Source organism: Zonotrichia albicollis, chromosome 12 (genome assembly GCF_047830755.1).
Source record: "Zonotrichia albicollis isolate bZonAlb1 chromosome 12, bZonAlb1.hap1, whole genome shotgun sequence".
NCBI classification, from domain to species: domain Eukaryota; kingdom Metazoa; phylum Chordata; class Aves; order Passeriformes; family Passerellidae; genus Zonotrichia; species Zonotrichia albicollis.
Genome location: NC_133830.1, coordinates 7,841,135 through 7,862,131, shown reverse-complemented (window position 1 = coordinate 7,862,131; position 20,997 = coordinate 7,841,135). Strand labels below are relative to the sequence as shown.

At 38.2% G+C, this 20,997-nt stretch overlaps 1 protein-coding gene across 5 annotated transcripts in view; it reads right to left on the bottom strand.

Annotated features, from left to right (window-relative positions):
* Positions 1 to 20,997, bottom strand: part of FHIT (fragile histidine triad diadenosine triphosphatase) — a 512,539-nt gene that overhangs the window by 379,043 nt on the left and 112,499 nt on the right. For all 5 annotated transcript variants that reach the window (XM_074550487.1, XM_074550483.1, XM_074550482.1 and 2 more), the window contains one exon: positions 8,229 to 8,350. In XM_074550487.1, the coding sequence (XP_074406588.1) occupies positions 8,229 to 8,328 (100 nt within the window). In that variant the 5' untranslated portion in view covers positions 8,329 to 8,350. The remainder of the gene's footprint in view (positions 1 to 8,228; positions 8,351 to 20,997) is intronic.

The window sequence follows — 20,997 nt, the reverse complement described above, 5'->3', positions numbered from 1 at the left end:
TATATTAGGCTCTTCACAGCAAGAAGAGATGACAGATTAACATTGAATCAGTGGATCTCCTCTTAGGAGTTGCAATAGAAAGTTCATGCCAGATGCCTCTCAAAAAATGTGTTTCTGAAGAAAACACATACTTGTATTACACTGAATAGCACAAAATAGCCCAATATGCTGGAAACAATAAGCAATAAATGAAATTTCCAATTGACTTTCCAGCAAATCTATTCTCATTACAAATGGAGATTTTGCATGTATTGCATTACTTATGGTAATTGTGTGACATCTATTATGAATAACCATGTATTCCAATCATCTCTTTTAATTATATTCTGCTGTAAGAACAAGTCATGCAATAGCTTGCCTGGACTTGGTTAACTGTGTGTGTGCTGCATATCACTTTCTAATGGCTATACTGAGGACAAAAGGTGCACAAACTGTAACAGGAATGGCTTGTAACTGTCACCTCCTTCATTAGCCAGAAACTGTTTAAATGAATAAAAAAACCTGAACTTAAATCCAGTTATATACTGAGGGAAAAAAACTTGTTTGTACTCCTTTCTTTTCTGTAGTTTGTAGTAATTGGAATTTGAATGCAAAGCTTGTGGTTATCTGCTACTGATGCAGGAACATAAATTTTCTATAGTGCCAAAAGTGCAACAGCAGCAAATACCTCCTTTATACTTGTTCTCTACCATCCATTTGCTTATTTGGGTATTACTGGCATGATAAAAAGGATAAAATTACAGGTTTGTTCAATAAGCACACCAATTACAAATTTGCTCTCTACTGGACTAGAAAGTAACTACTTGACTAGAAGAATTCATTATTTACAGAACCATAGAATGGCTTAGGTTGGGGAATACCTTGAAGTCCAACCCTTTCCTCAACACTGCCAAGGCCACCACTTACCCATGTACCCAAGTGCCACATTTACACTGCATTTAAATCCCCCAGGGATGGAATCCCCTCCACTGCACTGGGCAGCTGTGCCAGGGCTGGACAACCCTTTTGAGAAACACATTTTTCCTAATGTCCAAACTAACCCCACCTCAGAACAACTTCAGGCTCTGTCCTATTTCAACTCTGTCCTATTTCTTGCTCCTTGGGAGAAGACACTTCCCTACAACCTTCTTTCAGGTAGTTGCAGAGAGTGATAAAATAGGACAGGACTTCACAGTTTCTTAAACAAGAATGCCCATTATTGTGTTAAACACCAAAGGAAATACTCATTTAATGTTTCCTGAGTCCTGTCTTAGTTTCTCTGCCACTTTTCATACAAAAGTTTGCTACCACTTAATTTCATATCCTTCCACATTGCTTTGCTCTTCTGCTTCTTAAGCTCGACTTCTTCCAGCTCCTTAGATTGATGCTTTTCTCACTAGACATTTGGCCAGGTTTCTTGCTATACTAAAATAAATTCTTTTACCAGGTATTTCAGTCACCTCAATGACAGAAACCTCAAAGTAGATTCACTTCAGTTACTTTGAAACTGAAATGGTAACATGCTTTAAAAATTGATAGCTAGGGTAAACATGACAAAATGGGAGCCCTTCTACATGTCCCTGGAGCTCATAAGGACAAGCATTTCCACTTTTGGACGACATACATTACTAACACACGTTCAGAATTGGACAGTGACTGCCCCTGAAACACACAGAACAGTAGAGAGGTTCATGCAAAATGTGGTTTAAGCCATTTATAAGTTCCAATCAACAATGATGACAAACAGGTGAATAAAGGCCATTCGACAGAAATGGAATTGGAATTTTTCAGCTGAATTTCAATATTTTTTAGCAATGTAGTCAAGAAATTTAGTTGCATAAATCCAACCTATTATGACACTGCTTACAAGCCCAGAGATCTCATTAGTCTCCACATGGTCAGGGTTGAACGTTGGTTCAACACATGACTAATAAGAATCTGCTCACCCCCCACAGCCCCGGTAAGATGCAACAGGTTCCAGCCTAGGAGCTGCTGCCTCTCCCTTACGTGGCCTTACACAACTTTTCAAACACCTCTTTCAATGTAGGTTGTGCTACAGCCTAAGAATTCTTACCACAAATCTGCTAATACTTGTAAGTAAGTGACTTAACTGGTAATTGATTTCATTTGCAAATAGGCAAGAAATACTTCTGACCATATTACTTTAATTCTTTCTCTTTCTATTTACAAAACTGGCACAAAGGATTTAGAATGGGATTTTCATCAACATCATTATATTAACACAACTCTAACAATGAAAACAGAATTGTATATCCTTATGGTGAAGGACATCCTCTTTCAACAGTCAGCACCTTCCAAGCAAGACAAGATTTGAAGGGGGAGAAAGCATTTTTATCAGACCAAATGAGACAGTTGAACTCCATCCCCACAAATAAGTCATACAGACAAGCCTTTGTGCACAGAGCCCTGAATCTCTTATCTTCAGTAGCAGCATTTCTTAATGCGAGTCAAACACCATCCTTTTGTTTGTAGACTGCAAACAAAATGACTCCAGCCCTGAGATAATTAACTGGCCTCTCTATCACCAGCAAGTTCAAGTGGTTTGCATACACAGAGGGGATCAGTCATTCTTTGGGCCGTTGGAGGAGAGCCCTTTTCCCAGAAGGGAGCTGGAGAATACAGCAAATACTCTGTTGGCTTGGTGCTGCCAAGGGCACAGTCCCACTCATTGCCCTCTGCACAACACAGTTTAATTCTGCTCAAAGTTAGTAAGCATAGGAACTGTTTTTCTTACACTCATTTCTGCAAGTAAACATTATAAGGCATTAATAAATTCTATTTGAGGGATCAGTAATGAAGAGCCATGGAACAGCTTTATTTGGGATCTGAGGTAAAAAGAATCAGTTTTCACCAATATGCAACAGCTTCAGACACTTACAATACATAAAGTCTGAATTTCCTCTGCATGCCTGATGAAGAGATATTCTATACTTCCCCACATCCCACCAATTTCAAATAAGATGCATCATTTATATCAGTTCTTCAGGAGGCCTTTGCTGCAGCAGCAAAGGAATTGCATCCTCTTCCTAATGCCCTCCTCTTCTGGAGTTTTTACACGTTTTGAAAAATTCACATAAGTAGTCCAGGCCTTATTGTACCAAAAAACATTTTGTGTCTCCACTGCAATTCCCTTGCATCTCCAGCCTCCTATTTAAATTAGAAAGCCTTTACCAAACCCCTTTACTTTTAGCTCTTTGCTAAAGAGCTAAATGGAACATGACTGCTCCTTCACATTGTGCTAAACAAACTAATAATAGTGGTAATGTATAGGAAGCTTCTGTAATGAGAACTAGAGAGTACTTTCCTACAAGATTAGGTATCTCAAGTTGTTGCAAACATGCAGTGCACATTATTGGAATATGTAGATATAAACATATATTTGGCAATATAACAATTTTATTTTCTTAATCTTAGTTTTATGGTAAATATTAACACTTATTTAGGCTGAAGCCCATCAAATTCATATTTACAGAGCATAAATATAGATATGATAAATGCGTAATGTACAAAAAAATCATAACAGCAATTCTGTAAGTTTATGAAGAATTAAAACTTCATTATACAAGATAAATACCATGGTTTTCAACCAAACTTGTGAGAGAATACTACTGTTCTTTCTAGTGTACTGTCTTCAGTGGAAAATCTGTCAGATCTGAAACTAAATGAAAATTACTTGGAAAATATATTAAGTAACAATAATAATTCTAAAAGACCATTTCTTTTTAAGGAAAGCATTAGGAAAATATTTGTGGCACTACAGAACACATCAGTCTGAAGCAATACAGCTGCAGTGACAGCAGATGACAGGGAGCTCCCAGCCAGACAAACTGTGCAGCAGAGCAGATGCTGCTCTCACATTGCCTGACCCTGGATCCCATCCCACCCCTGCAGCAGACCAATTACACTGCAGCTCGGGGTGTTAGCAGGCCTTTGAAGGGAGCATCTGGTTCAACTAATGTTTTCTCTGCTCATTAATAACAGGAACAAGCGGCAGGAACTCACAGAACAGCACACGGCCTCAGCAACAAATAATGACCATTATCTCCATGTAGGGATGAAGGTGCCAGAAAATATCATATGCTTTGGGGTTTTATACATGGTCTATTCCCCACAATCAGAATAATTTCTGGTGGGAAAACTTAGATATCTATGAAAAGAGCAGTACAAAATAGTCCAGTGAAATACAGGATGTAACAGTTAAACAGTCTTCCTTTTCTGTTTCTGTTTTGTTGGGTTTCTTTAGATGAAAAAACCTTTTCATAATCAATCCCATATGAAAAGTTGTCATAAAGTGTTTATTCTTATTTACTACACACATACATGTGCCTTTACTAAGGGAGCCAAAGTGTCCACAAATTTCTATAAAATTACTTGGTCCCAATAACCCTCAGTTTGCTGTTCCCAGCAGGAAAGACCGTTCGTTTTAATAACCAATTCAATAAACTGCTGAAAAATGCTTTGTATAATATAGTATTGCCATAGATCTGCTGTTTGTCTCTGTCATTACACACTGCATTCAATCAATTTACAAATGTTGCTGTGTTCCTTTTGTGCTAGTTCCTATGGCGCCCTGAACACAAATCTAAAGATCAATACCTTGTCTACTGGAAAAAAAAAAATGGACATAACTAATGAATAATTTTATTTATAATAAAAAGTCCTAGTCTCCAAATGGATTCTGCTAATGTTGAAATTCATTTTTCATATTTAACACAAGATGAAAACAAGTACCCTGCACAACACCATAAGAAAGGCAGTGATAAAAACCAGCTCATTTTTATTGAAGATGGGAGTGCAACCATGTAAAGCTCTGGTGCAGGGCTAAGAAAACATCAATACAATGGTAGGTCATTCACAAGGTATCGTTACCACATTAAAGCACAAAAGGTCCATGTCAAAGAGCAGATGGAACTTGTTTCAAACAGCACCACAGTTCTGCTTTGTGGAACCAGCAAGGTTCTGAATCAAGTCATTCAAACAAGAAGCCAAGGAGAAGCTGAGCTCATGCTGCTTGCATGAGCTGATTCAGTTCGTCTTGTGCCTTTTGTGTGACAGAAACAATGCATTTGTTGACTATAGACACATCCCTGCACTGCTCCAGCTATTGAATAGCTGCCTCCTCCAAAACAACCACAGAGCTGTTCAAGGGAGCCACAAGTGACTGCTTTTCACAATCACCCTCTGCAAAGCAGCAAACCGACAGAACAGAGAGGAAACAGACTCCTGTAAAAGAGGGAATGGATACCTGTATAAGAGTATCCCAGCAAGCTTCCAGAACACTCAGCTACCTCCTCCCCACCCCAAGCTTACAGCCCAGATGTGCACTGAATACAGTATTTGGGTTCCCACCCAGACTCTTGGCTCTGCAACAATGTCAGAAAGGCATCATAAAAGTACACTCCAAAATCCAGTATCTCATTAATCAACACTGTCCCCAATGCCATGTGCCTTCTGCTCTGATATCAGACAAGGAGAAGACAACAGCAGGGCAGATACAGACCCTTTATTATTACAGGTGACAATGTCTCCAGACAGCCTGTAGTCCAACACTTCTGAGTCTCTGCCTGCCAGGTGACAGCAAAGGGACTGGATGTCCTGAGGGAAACAGGCACTAACCCTGCACGCTGACCACCTGCAGCTCTCCTCTGTCTCCTTGTGCCAGGAGAGGTCAATGTTTCCTACTGTCCCACAAATGTGCACATTGTAGCTTACATACTGAAAATCCCAGTTTAATGTTGGATATCCTTATTCAACAATGAGTACTCAGCGCCTCCCTATCTAAGAATCTGCAGTAATCACATCAAGGGATCCCAATACAAACTGAGTTCCTGAGTCTGAGCTCAGAGCACCCACTGGGCAGAAATCTAATGCTGAGAAAACTGAGGCACCTCTGTCCAGGAACAGGAGAACCCTTTCCTTACCATAAATGCCATATTCTTACTCTACCTAATTTTGGACTGTTTGCACAGTTTGCCTTTCAAATGTCAAGATAAATTCACAGGATTGGCAGCTCAAAATAAGCAAAACAAAACTTTTCAATGTGTTAAGTGAACAAGCCTGCTTTGGCATTGCTGAAGTCACACTGAACGCCACAAGGCCATTGTGACAGACTTTCTCCCAGAGAATAGCTTTATTTTAAAACTATTACTGCAAATTCATAATTCCAACCCTATGTTCTGTTTCAAGACGGAATTTCAACCTTACTAGTTAATTAAAGCCACCACCTGGAGTGATCTGGCTTTCAAACTGATTTCCTTTGTCTCTCTAATTCACATACATTAATATTTTATTTTCTACTGAAAAAAATGTCACACATGTGCCAAAGACAAGGCAGATAAAATTATTGCAATAAAACAAAGAAAATACACTTCTTACTGCCAGGTCTCAAGATGAATTCTGCATTATACAGACACTTTAAAAGGCTTACAACTGCAAATTGCTCTATTTTACATACTGTATTCTAGCCTTTACATCAAGATCTCTCCTAATTTCTTCTCATTGTAATGAGAAAGGAAAAGGGTTGGGTTTTTATTACCTGAACATTTATTCAATGGAGAAACAAAGACTACATTATATATTACAACACAAGCTATTAAAACAATGTGACACTATAAAACACACTGCAAAACTCATTATGGGATAACAAAGCTAAACCCTGAGCAAATAAATGTATCTGCCAAAAGTCAGTAATAATTATACAATGAGAGTTTATAATCTTTAATTATTTAAGAAGAAAAGAAGCTTGTAATAATTAAGTTTTATAGGCTCCTTAACTTGTCATTACTAGGTGCTCACAAAACTTTAAAACAAGAACACTTCATCTGAAATACTCTATTTTTAACAACAGATGCAATTGTTCGCTTAACTGATTAATTTTTTTTTTTTTAAAAGTCAAATATTGTTTTTAAAACCTGCACTCACAGAACAGATAAGAGTTTATTTACTCTCTGATCCACACAATGCATGCAGCAACTGCTCAGGCACTTACAGGCCCTGCCTCACACAGTGATCGATGTGACACTGTCTTTATATAGCTTTGAAATGGTTTTTGTTATGAGAAATCTGTAAATCACTTGGATTTACATCTGGAATTTCAGAAACTCAAAGATCAGAAAAACCTGTTAATTTAATTCATTAAAGTACATTGCTGAGACAGTAACACCTTTAAAGTTTCTATGAAGTCTGTGCATCTTTGCCATGCTCTGACTTCTGGTACACACAAACACCATTCAAAGGAGCTGGAGAAAAAAGTTCAATATTGAACAATTATAACCTACAAAACTGGTGGGAGGAAAGGAAGGTTCCACAATTCAGAGGAAAAATAATTTTGGGTTTAAAAATCTATATTAAAATTCACTTGATTTTAAGATATGAAAAAACCAACATAGAGCTACAAAACTAACAAGAAAACTTTCAATAAATTCCAAACAACTTCCTTTTTTTCCCCCAACACATTCATTCTTTGCCTGAGCTCCTCCTAAAATTTTATCATGAACCTCTATGGAAGAGGAGATCAGTCTTAATTATTTCTGAAAAATTTCATTTCCAGCCACTAAAATCAGCACAAATTACAGAGCAGCAGAATTTTGACTGGAAAATAACACACTACACAACACATTAAATAGGAACATTGAGCATCTTGTATAATCAAGTTACAATACAGTTTCAAACTCAAGAATTTTATTTACTCCATGAGGCTTCATATTTTCATCATGAAATGTGTGCACTATACAGATGGCTTATTTAATCCATTCCCACCTAAATTAATCAAAGCAATCTGTATCCCCCCAAAAAAGTCTTCAAAATCTTCATACAGGGTTCTACGGGCATTTGACAAATGGTATACATTTAGCCAGGAAAAGTTGAAAATCCTCCATAAAAGTGTTACCACATCAAAAAATAAGTGACATTATTAATAGGGAAGTGGGATGTGTTATTCAGCATGATATGGAATTTAAACAGTACCACCTCCAATAGACTTTAAAATGCTTTTAGTAGCACCTGGTTGTTTATATATCTTCTGTGGTGAAAAGGTCAATAGAATTTCACCTCGAAGGTCACAGTTGCTAAGCAACTGTTTTCAGCAGTTCTGCAACACTGATCAAGCATCTTCTGATCAAACATCACTGCCTGGACTTGGAATAAACCCATGTCCCATCCTACCTGGCCTTCCAAGTGTCCTGAGCGTGTCCTGCCCTTCCCAGGGAGCAGCAGCATGGCAAGGATACGTCCTGGCAGCACCGGCCTGCGGTTCACCAGAGCAAAGCTCAGCTCTGTCCTCAGGAACACCACCGAGGGCTTGATCAGGTGCTGCCCAAATCTCAGCATGCTCAGGGCTGATCTTCAGGGTCTGAAAGAGACAATGGTTAAGATAATTAAGGGATTGACTCTGCCTTTTCCAAGCAACAGGAATAAAACAATCCAACTGCATGTGCAGCTTCAGCAGAAAGTGCCTCCTGGGTTCATCATTGGAATGGTTGTTACACCTCCCATAAATTGATCATGTCTTTGAAGAAGGGGTGGAAAAGGCTTCTTTCCAAAGCAAAATATTTACATATAATTTCTTAAAGTCTACTCTCATCATCTTGGCAGGGCTACAGAATTCTAGGAATGCAATTTCTCCCTCCCATTTTCATTTGTCCTGCATTGTAAACATTTGGGTCATATGTTCTTTGAGAAGCACAAACAGGATTTCACATTTTTTCTGACACAATGCAAATCAGTGCACACAGGATGTAAGAAATAAACCACATTTTCTTAATCTCTCCATTAAATACCTCAAATGAAGAAACACTGGCAAACTGAAGAAAGTTTATTTAGCCATTTTCCATCCACACGTTCCAGCTTGAGCAACGGGAATGTGAAGATGATCACTGCTACATTTTCTCTTATAGAAAGTCACAGAATTCCACTTTCATTCACTAAAATTTTCTCTCTTCATGACAAGAATGAAAATCCCTCTTAAATAGCTACAGCACAGTCCCAACTGTGTCTATTTTAGGTCTTTAAGCCCTAGAGTATTTAAAGTATTTAATTCAATAAGAAATATCCAAGGTACTGCAGGGTGAAAAATAAAGAAATGACAAATTTCATGTGACAATACTTGAGACACATCGGAAGCATTACACTCACATTACCCAACTTGAACCAAGTGACTAATCAGAAAATTCAGTTTCATATGCTGCCTGAGACAGGGAGATCTATTGCTACAGCCATGGAGGGTCTTCTGTTGTAGTTCCTTACTTGCAAGATTACTGTGTACAGTTAAGACCTAAACTTCGTTCTTAATCTAAGAGATTTATTCTGATTTATCATCCCACTTGTGTCACAGCATATATCACAGCTGAGATAGCCACAATACACAGAGCATCACCACACAGTTTCAAAAAGCTTTAAGCATCCACCCAAACAGAGTAACACCATACCTCATCAGAAGGCTACAAGCAACTGCCCTTCTTGTTCTTTAGCCCAGCCTTTTATACCCTGATGGTTGATGCACTGCACCTGTGTGCCCTCTGCTCCCTTTGGTGGTTGGTCAGAGCCCCTGGGCACTCCCTGGCTCATTACCTTCAATGCTGCTCACCTGTTTTCCACAGCTGCAGCTCACTGGGGATGAGGCACAGCCCACCCCAATCACCACAAACTGTGTGCCCACACACCTGTACCTGTTCCCATAAAAACGTACACATAACAACCCCCTCCAAGTGCACACACTTTGAAAATGTCTTTGAGAAATACTTGTTCTTCTAAAGGAACTTCTGGCTTTGTAGTGGTCTGATTCCACAGAAGAATGTAAGTTAAGGGCAGCAGATGCATCTAATCAGGGTTTACACCAGAAAAACACATATAAATCTTAGTATATGATACAGTAACAAATAAGATTACTACATTTCCATGTAATAAACATTTTCTAAGCAGGCATCATGTCTTGTTTTATTTCTGAAAATCACAGATAAAAGGAAATGCTTAAACAGATTATGGAAGAGTGGAGATTTTAACTATGCCTGTTTCAAAGATTTAAAAAGGTTCTACATTCTTTTCTACATAAAGACAAGAGAAGATTAAGTGTCTGAGATTTGTCCCTTAGCATATATTAAACTTGAAAGTTGACAACATACAAAAATCAAGTCTCTTTAGCTACTAGAAGAATTGCTTAGCAGAGAAAACACCTGCTATCCTGTGCTGATGCTGGAAAAAATGACTATTAGGAACTTCAATCAATCTGCCTCGTTTCTCTTAAGCAGTCCATCAGCAACCCCCCATGGGGGTTTTTCATTCCAATTAAAACATGCAGAATGTTTTCACACAACTCAGTAGAGAGACATGGTTCTCTTTGCAATGAAGGAAATGCTTCTGACAAAGGAGAGAAACACATTCCATACCAGGACTACCCTCCAGTGATGAAATGGTAAGCTGGTGTTTCCAGAAGCTGAAAAATCAAATGTACCACCTGCCCTTGCATTTGGCAATGCTATGGACTAAAAAGCCAAGTGCTACTGATGATTTCTTGTTCTGTCTTCCAGGACACTGATAAATAAAGGTACTGTCCAGAGACAAAGGACAGAATTAAGCACAGAAACAAGGCTTCAAAATCACAATTGCTAAATATCATGATTTCAAATTTGACTTAAGGAGGGAGAGAACCTGAGAATTGTTAATCAGCAGGAGAAGTCCTCTAGCTGATTGATGCCATAAGCAAAAAACAGCAAAAAGTAGCAAAATAAGATTGGTGACATTAGGTTGCCTGTACTATGTTTTCATCATGCACCTACCACATAATATTTACTTACTTTACTACCTGTCTTATTTTTAGAATACCTAGAAAAATCAGTACAGTGAAAGCACTAATTTCATATCTCTCTTTGCAATAGTTTGAAGAATCACATTACAGCCCAAGCAGCTTGATTTAGAATTAAAGCACTTATTAAAACCCTGTTTGTTTACTATGCAAAAATCTATCTGAATCATGCATTTCTATCTCTTGATTCAGACTAGATAAATGTGTTTCAAACTAATGAGTCAGTTGTACTGGTTGTGCTGTGTAATACTGCAGACTTCCCAGTGCTACTCTCTCCAATTCTGCAAAGGGATTATGGGAGACTTTTTCTTAAACAATTATTCATAATCTATTATATATTACTTCAGCTGCCTTCTGCCCTAGTGATCCTCTGTGTTTTTCTGCACAGTACAATCATCTGTGCTCAGAACCAACACAAATGCTAAAAAATGCACCAGGGAAATAAGTAATGAGTACAAGTGAAATATCCATGACTGTGCAGCAAGGCTGGAATATTCCAGAGTGCTGCCAGGCAGGAAACTGCTACTGGCAGAGCAAGTTTTTATGCACCTGAACTCTACCACTTATTGCTTGCATGGTCTGTAAAGCAGCAGGAATCAATGAGCACAGGTGTGTGCACACAGGTCATGAGATGCAGTGTGTGCACAAGGCTTCCCAATTCCCAGATTGGAATGACCACACTAAGTCTGGTTCTCCAGGGATTTCCATTTTTCACATAAAGAGAAGGTCACTGCCAGACAAACTAGAAACAACACATAATTGGTTAAAGATGTTTCCTCTTTTATGATGGTAGCCTTTCTAATCCCCAGTAATAAGGAGGACAATTACACAGTAATGTTAGAAAATGAAAGAAATCCATTTCTGATTAAATTTCAGCCCAGTTTAACACAGTTTCTGTTCTGACTATTCAGATGAAAAGTGTATTTACTCTTCTTCATATTGCTGATATACATTACATTGCCTATTTCATCTGCCTCATTTTCCTAATTAAATTCCCTTCAAGCTGTGTTACTGCAGTTGTAGGTGGGAATACAGTATTAAAGGCTAACACAGCAAGTATTCTAATTTTACAGCCACAACAGACCTCAAATCTGTATAACCCATACTAGAAAAAGAAAAAAAAGACACTGGAAATCTACATTACACCCTGAAAAAAGAGTGTTAAAATTAAGAAAAATCATTACACCCTGAAAAAAAAGTGCTTGTAATTCCTTAAGTCTGATAACTTAGCATAGTCCCGGTATTCTGTTAGGCCAGGAGACCAACATCCTAAAGGCCTTGCAATTGGGGGCCAGAAAACCCTACAATAGCCAGAGAAACTAAGGTCCCCTCTAGAATACATCCTGTAAACTAAAATTATGCCCATCTAGAAGGAGATACTTTGGGATAGGAAGATATCACACTGTTCATTCAAGCCTCTCATTGAGGTGTTTGTTGAATATGCTAATTTGCAAGGTCTATAAAAGTGTATGCAGGATCTACCCTGAATGTGCATTTCAGTACATTCCACCTTGGCCAAATGTTGCACCACAAGGATCCTTATTAAATACCAAAATAAAAACCCTTTATCCCTTAACCATGACTGAATTAATTTTAGATCCAAGAAAAAGGCATCACAGGTACATGGCATTTCCTCAGTCTGTATAAGTACTACTCTCATACTAAATGTATTTTTGAGAGGAAGTTTATACACTTCTCACTTTTTCACATTTATTCGGTTTTGGTGTTAGGGGCTTTGGTCTGCGCTTCAGTTTTTAAACAGCATAAGCTGTAGAATCATTTGTGTCAAATACACAGAACTCTGAACAGAAAATAAGTTCACTTCTGGGCAGAAGGTAAGTTCACCTAAAAGCAGGTCCATAGGACATCAAGATAAGAGTCTGCTTGTTACAGGTCATAGTTAAAATCAGAGACCTGGAAAAGTGCTGGAAGTTTGCTGACTACAAGGAGTGATGGCAGCAGTTCTTTAATGTTCTCTTCCTGCCACCACAGACCTCCCCATTGGATGCTTAATTGAGATGGTGTTGGTACTCCAAAATGCCTCTTTTTTTTAAATACAATTACTCCTCCTTAGAACAAGGTGTTGAGATCAGCACCTGCTGAGAACCAAGCTCAAGGCTTTAGCTGAGAATCCCCTGAGCACTGTTTTAGGAAAGCTGCACATCTGGTTGTAAAGGGAGAAGATGAGAATGCAAAATGGGCTGCTAACTTCAAATGTGTGTATTAAAGGAAACCAATTACAATACCATTATCTCTCTGTGCTAATAGAAAGGACTGTTTTAGAAACATTCCCAGGAGTATTCTTAAATTTTAAACTTTGTTTTACCATATTAACATCACCTCTTCATGAATGTTGACAGTCCTGATGCCAACACTCAATTACATGTAAAAACACTGCAAATTTATGTGGCAAAACAAAACTTCCTCCTTTCTAATTTTCTTTAAGGTCTTACAAAAATACTAATTTTTTTTTAATTCATCAAGATACAAAAATGTGCGTTACACACTGTAGTTAAGGGAACAAAGTACCTATATCCTTAAATCCCTATTTGGCATTGCTCCCTTTCAAATGTTTGGTTATGGAGAAAGTGATAGTCCTACTTAGACATCTGAATTCTGCACCATATTCAGGAAGTAATGTGCAATAAAGACCTGCACTGCAGGCTACCTTCCCTCTTTTCATGTTTTGGAATTTTTTACTTATTTTCTCCTCTCACTGCTACTTTGTAAGGATGAAATTTACACAAGCCAGGATATTACTTATTTAACTCAAGCACCTAGCAATAAATGTGCTTGTTGCTAGCAGCCAGGATTTGACATTTTCATCAAGAAATACCTAAAAACACTAATAGAAAGAAATTGTTTCATTCTAAAATCACTTAGTTTTTCTACTGGCTCTATGTCCCTAGAACAGCTTTATCTCTCAGCACCCTTCACTCCCACTCTTGCACAAAATTTAAACTAGATATTTTGTGTTCTTCCAGTTCCAGAAAATGGCCTCTAATTAAAAACTGTTCTCCCTCTCAGTAAGCCAAAACATCACATATTATGCCATTTCTGTTCTGAAAAAGCCAAGAAGAATTAAAAAACTAGAAAAGGTGCTCCTGTATCTTTGACAGCCATAGCCTAGATTCTCTCCATGGGGATGGTATTTAATGCTCTACACGATGTTGAAAGGAAAAGCTTGTGTGGATTATTTTTCATTTTCACTACCCACAGAAGCTACTGAACAGCAAGCCCGTTAAATGTGATGCATGCAACCAATCCTGTGGCATTGACAAGGACCAATTCCTCCCATCACAGACAGATTATGATGGACTCAAATTCACTACACGTGGCTTCCCCTGCTTAATCTAGCAGGGAAGAAAACATCAAAATTATTACTGTTTAAATAGATAGCCATTTTCTTAGCATGGTCAATCAAGCTAAATTATCTCCACTTACAATGAAAATAGACTGTGGCCTGTTGCACAGCACCTCAGCACCTTCCCATGTGTGATGCCACACATCCATCTGCAATCCCACAGCCTTTGCCTTGCAGCTCTGTTCCCTTTCCCTGAGCTGCAGCAGCGTTTCCCAGCCCCTCTGGGACAGGATTTTCCATTCTGCTCTCACAGTCTCACCCCTCAAAATCCCCATGTTGTTGTTATAGTGGGTTTTCCTAGGTCATGACTGTGACCATCATGAGAAATGTCCCTTCCCTGCCTGGCTGTGTCTTTTGGGTGGCAGCAGTGGGCCAAGGAGGAGACTGCACAAAGCTCCCTGGGCAAGCAGCTCCACCCCAGAGCTCAGCACAGGACATGGACAGTGTGATGAGCAGTGACCCGAGGGAGCTCTGAGCTCCTGAGAAAAACCAGAGAGTTCCCACTTGTACTGGGTCTGACTAGGACGGGCTTTGGATCACAAGAGCCAGTAAGGTCCTGCAGTTTGGTTTTGTAACCAAATCAGCGCTGATAAGACACCAATATTTTGGCTATTGCTGTACAAAGTTTTCTCATTTTCTCCATTCTGCCCATCACCAGTGAGCTGATGCACATCTTCGCCTTTGGCTCCTGAGAGGAAAGCTGCATTGCCCCCAAACCTGTCTCAAAATACTTTGTGCAACCAGTCCAGCTGTCCCATCAACTTACTAAAGCAGAAAACACACAAAACTCAAACAAAAACTATAGCCTATTTAAAAGCTACAGGTCAAATAAAATACTAGCATTCTCATTTCTTTGTGTACTAGCATACACATTTATTTCTCAAAACTATCCCTCTTCAGGCATTACACATCCTGTCTACTGCACCTGGTCAGGCAATGTGTGGGCACACACAGGCAACATGTACATAAGTCCGTCCTCAGTTTCCTCTTTCCCAATTTTCTGGTCCATCATCAAAACAATTTTTTTAAGACTTTCCCCCACTCCCAAAATCCTCACAACCACCCCAAAAAACAACTAAACAACTCAAACTTCAGATACCCAGAACCCTGTTGACCAAGAATAATGCAGACACTTAAAAGCAAGTGAGCAACCATGTAGCAACACTGTAGAGCAATTGCAACTTTGACAAGTTAATCAGCAAATGCAGAATCAAGCTAGACATCAAAGGCGATATAACATCCATAATACATGGAGAGGGCATAAATATTTTTAAATGATGTAGATGTAGTTGTCAAATTCATTTCTACAGCAAGCATTTTGGAATACAAATTAGGCCAACTTGGTTTTTTCTTATAATTCAGGTAAAGAGTGCAAAGTTATAAACAATAAATGAAAAGGTTTGTAGAGGCAAAAGAGTTGTGTAACACATAAAACTTGGAGAAAAATGAGGGTTTAGAAGAGTCCTGAAAGCACTAAACAGGCTCGACATTCCTCAAGTGTCCATGTGTACACTGTGTGCCTCAGAAGATGACTCACACACCATTTAACCATGCTGAGAAAATCACTCTGGCAGTGGAAGCCCTTGTTTGCCTCTGTGCTGAGGTAACAGCCAACTTCAAATATGAGGATTTGTTTCCAAACATCACTTTGTTGTTGTTGTTTTGACATCCTAGCTAGACCTGCAACTTTACTTTTTTAAAAACCTTTTACAATTACGAGCATGAAAAAAGAATTGCTGTCTTGCATTATCCTGCAGTAGGTTTGTGTCCATTTTATGCCAGAATGCACTGACTCAATGCACCACAATATTACATAAGTTATCTCTCAAAGACTTGATCTAGAATTTCTCACAATCTCTGCTCAAAAACTGTGCCCATTTTTCCTCATATTAACAGAGTTTATCTAAGATTATACCTCCATTTATCATTATTATTGAACAAAATTCAGCAGGAATTCAAAGACAAGTCTGATAATCATGAAACTCAAAATCCATGGACTATATCAGTGATTTCAAGGAGGATGTTTTGTGAAACAGGATAAAATCAATCAGAATCAACAATTCCTTCTTAACAACTTTTACCAAAAGAACAAAATACATGCAAAACCACAAGTATCCAATAAAATAAATTACGTTCACAGATCCTTCTTTAGTGTTAATCTTCGGGGGGAGGGGAAGCAAAGCAAAACAGAGAAACACACATTAAATTTCAATTTTTTAACAACTTGCATGTACCACAGCTATTATCCTGATGCATGGAGAACTCAGGGGTGTGATTTTGCCTCTGCAAGTCATTCTGATGAACGAGACCTTTAGTGTTGTAATAACTGCTGTGAGTAATGGAACAACCAATGGGCTTTATTAAGAAGGAACACTGAATAATGTATTACCAACACTAAGATCAAGGAAAAATACATTTTTATTAGGGAAAAATGTTAATATCAATCATGCCAATTTTTTTAAGCAGAGGAGTGAAAGGCAGAAAAGGAAAAAAATTAAGAAAATGCTTTACAGTATGCATTAAATGGCAGAAATTATACCATGAAAATCCTTTTTCCTAGTTTGGCTACCTAGGGCTACATTACATGGTAGAGGAGCAATAAAAAACTGTGACATCTCTTGAGATATATAAATGTAAGGGAAACTACCACAGCAAAAGGAGGGATGGGGGAGGAAGTTCATTCCTCTTGAAGCTACAAACTGAGAGCTGACATGATGGAACAACTAGAAATGTTCTTTTGCTGAACCTTTCAGTGGAAAAAAAGGTGGCTTTAAAAATGGGGAGTGAAGAAAAAGCAGTTCTATCTTTTATTATTATTATTATTACTTATATTGCAAAACATAAAGTCACTTTACAGGCTTTAGAAATACACACCAAGACTAAGCCTTCCCCTGAAGTGGCTTCCTATTTCCTCTGAGAGAATGCAATTTGGACATCTACAGTGTTGGACAGCAGAGATGGGGCAAAGAGAGCTGCAGAAGACAAGCTGCAGGGAGTTCAGTGAAAAGATTCAAGGAGTGAAGAAGTCCATTGGGAGAAGAGAGTAATGGCTCTTCCCAAAACTTTATGGTGGTATAAACCAAAGCACAATCAGAGAGAGAGAGAGCACAGGGTGTGCTACGGCAAAAGGCTGCTCCTGCACAAGTCCAGGCAAAAAGAAGTGAGGTATGAGCCAGAAATGTTGGATGATGAGTTTCCCGATACAGTCCAGAATTTTATAATTTCTTCACTGAGAAATCAGCTACATCACTTCCAAAAGCTCTCCTGAATCAGTAAACACCTTTAAAGATTTATTTCTTGTATTTTATTCTTTTGTCCTTTTGCCCAAAATTTCATTCTGAATGCAAACTTATTATTATTAGATCATGGCTATTTGGTAACACTATGAATTTAAATTATATTTAGAGCAATTCCTGTGAGACCTGAGTATCTCTGCAAGCATTTCAGCTTGCTGAATTAATAAATGTAACACAAACATTCAGAGGAAAATGCAGACACCATACTTAGTCTAAAAATTCCTCAGGCATATAAATGAAAATAGACATTTAATGAAAATTTATTGTCATATTTACATTTATAGCTAGCTAATAAGACAAGATAGTGGGTCCTTCACATTTATGTACAGCACATTTATGTTTATTTCTAGATATTGGAATCCTTAAGAAATCCCATTAGTCCTCATTTCATCACTTTATATATGTGCTTGCTCTCCAACATAAAACCACTTACACCAGATTGTTCCATGAATGCTGGAATTAATGAAGCATAATTTCAAAGGATTTATGTCCACATCTTTCTCCCAGCTCCTTTTGCCCCCCCCAGAATGAGAGCCCTCTGCCAGAGCCCTGAGTGCATCCCAGGCAGGTGATTCCAGCAGGGTTATCCATGTGGAGAGCTGCCAGCCCAGGGCTGCACCCTGGGGAACTGCAGGGAGGAAAAAGAGGCTCCCACTATGCAAAGCAGGTCAAAAAGTGAACTGTTAGGACTGTACAGGCTAATTACAGAATTACCATGGCACACATATATATCCAATGGATAAAAAAAAAAAAAAAAAAGAAGTGCTGCTCTAATGCTGAAATTTGACAGTTTTTTTTTAAAGTTCCTATTACAGTCATTGGAAAAATGCAATCTGGTGTGACATGTTCTTACTATTTCTGGTTCATTTACACCAGTCAAATTGTGGACTGCACGCAAAGAGCACTTTTCTAGGTTTAACTTTCCCCCTCTGCACAGGTTTTCCCTCTGATTTTCCTCAAATGCTTTCTCTTTACTTGCCCATGTTTGGAAAATGGCAAATACCATTCCTGCTTTCTGGTCACTTCCTTATCTTTCTCAAAGAAACCTGTGGCAGAAATCAGAGCTTTCTGGATTTTTGTACAGAGCACTATGAGAGTCCTTGCTGAACAAGGTAATGTTGAATGAAAGCTAGGTTGCAAATCAATTGAAAGAATAAGCCAATTTTGAAAAAGGAGCACTCGCTGTCAAACCAGCATTAAAGCATGACAGGAACCTGCTTAGAGATTTTTGGTTAGATTAATCCTGAACACTATGACTCAAAAAATGTAGGCAAATACAGGCAGTTGTACATGATGTTTTTGTGAGAAGTTTCATATCTGGTTGCAGAAAACACAGTTCTATTAAAATACAGCTACTTACTGAATATTACATTATGACTTCTTTTCATAAGACATTTTCTGCTGAGAGAAAGCGGCTTGCAGTTCCTGTTATGTAATACCTACAGACATTAGATTTATTTCAGTAGGACACAAAGCCTGAGAAGTTTGGGGTTACATTTTCACCTCAAGTTGCTCTTGAGGAATCTTTTCCTACTAAACAGGGCTCTTAGCAAATTAATCACTGAAATCTATTAAACAGGTTTTTTTGGCTTCACTAGGTTGCTTTCAGAATCAGGCTTTAAGACAAGTCCAGCAACTCCTTAGATTGATTTGCAGAAGTAAGAGAAATCAAAGACGATCTTGTCAATATTCTTCAAGTCAAATTTCAAAATCACTGATGGAATAAAGCGTTTTCTCCACTTTAATACCAGAAGCAGAAAAACAGAGATACCAAAACCAAATCTGATAAAGAGCCTAAACCTATTTTCAATATGCTAGCCTGCATTGTCCTTGGTAAAGGATGAAGAAATGCTTTAAAAAAATTGAATAAACATAGGAAATTTAAGTGCTCATTATTTTCACAAACGTATTATTTTAATTTTCTTATTCATCTGATAATTACACATTTTGCTGTATGTGCACATCATTCTCCTGGTTGCTTTTTACTTCATGATTGCCAAATGTCCTGAAAAATATGCATTTTCATCTATCTGTAACTACCATAAAATTCTTCATGTTTTTTCCTTTTAGAAAACAATCTATATCATTATTTTTTAACCTAGACTCACCATGGAGAACTGCATGAGTCACATAATCAAGCCATAAACCAAGCAAATAGTTTTGTATGTTTCTGCTGTATTTCTGGCTCGCTTTACTACACTGTATCACTTCAGGCATCAACAAAAAATGTTTTAGTGTTCCTGCTTTTAACTTTTCAAGATTAAACAACATTTATGGTCACATGGTGGATTGGAATAGCTGAGAGTATTATGTTCTCATTTTTCTGTAAACTTGCTAACATTTTAAACAAGAACTGGGTGCCAGATGACTGTTCTGCAGCTAATTGGGGAACAAATTTTTTCTACGATTTACTGAAAGGTCTTTGGAGCTCTTTGCCAGCCAAGGTTTCCAATAAGATACTCATGAGCAATTAGAAATCTATAGACATGATTAAATCTTAATCTGCAATCTGCAGGATAAATGTTTAGGCTGAAGTATGGCAAACTGGCAGAGATCTCAACCAGGGACCTCTCTGTAGCTCCAAGAATTTGTCAAAGCTGAAACTCTGATTTATTTCTGAATTCCTCTGACTCCCCTGGACAGGGAACTCATAAATTGGGCTGCCAGCTCATTGCCACAGCCCTGCACCCACATGCCTGACTAGCACATTTTATAGAAGGTAGGCATAAATGGTTTATTTCCAATGAAAACTTTGGACTTGCATTGCACTTCTTGAATAATGGATGCAATTTATAATTTAAAAGGTGATTTGCACAATACACATGTACTACCCAAGCTGCCCAGTAGGAAATCACACTTAGTCAAGCAAAGTTCTCACTAACTTTCATTTTTTCCTCAATAGCAAGCAGTTGTTCTGTAAGTAATGCCACAGCAATACCATAAAGCTCTGGGAATAGCTGGCTCTCAGCAGTCTGGAAATGAATACAACTGTAAACAAAAGAGACTTTGAAACTACTGAAAAATTAATTTTCTTGTGTTGTTATAAGAGACGTTTTGGCTTCCCTGAGTGCACTTCATAGCTAGGAGAAAACTCTCCAACTCCATACACACAGGGTAGCCCCCCAGGCCCACAAAAGATAGGAACTCGGCATGAGGAATGTAGTCTGATGAGAAGCTTTGTAGGTTAACATTAAAAAGGTGTTTAAAGAAAGGGGTTCTCTAACTCTCTGCATAATTCTATCATACCAGCCACTATCCTGGTACCTTTCTTGATGAATGTAAGAAACATTTCACTTCTCTAATCATTGTCAGCTAAAGATTTCAAAGAGCTTTGGGAAACTTTAAAGAAATATGAACCTAACAGACAAGAAAACAAAGGAGAGATAAACTTTAAGGAGCACAAAATGATACCATGAAATCTTTTTTCCCTGGTCAAATTAATGCCACCAAAATTCTCAAAAATTAACAGAAAGACTAATAAATCACTGTGTTTAGCTGTGGTGCAAATCTATGCTGCTGCTTTTAAAGAGCTGTGAAGA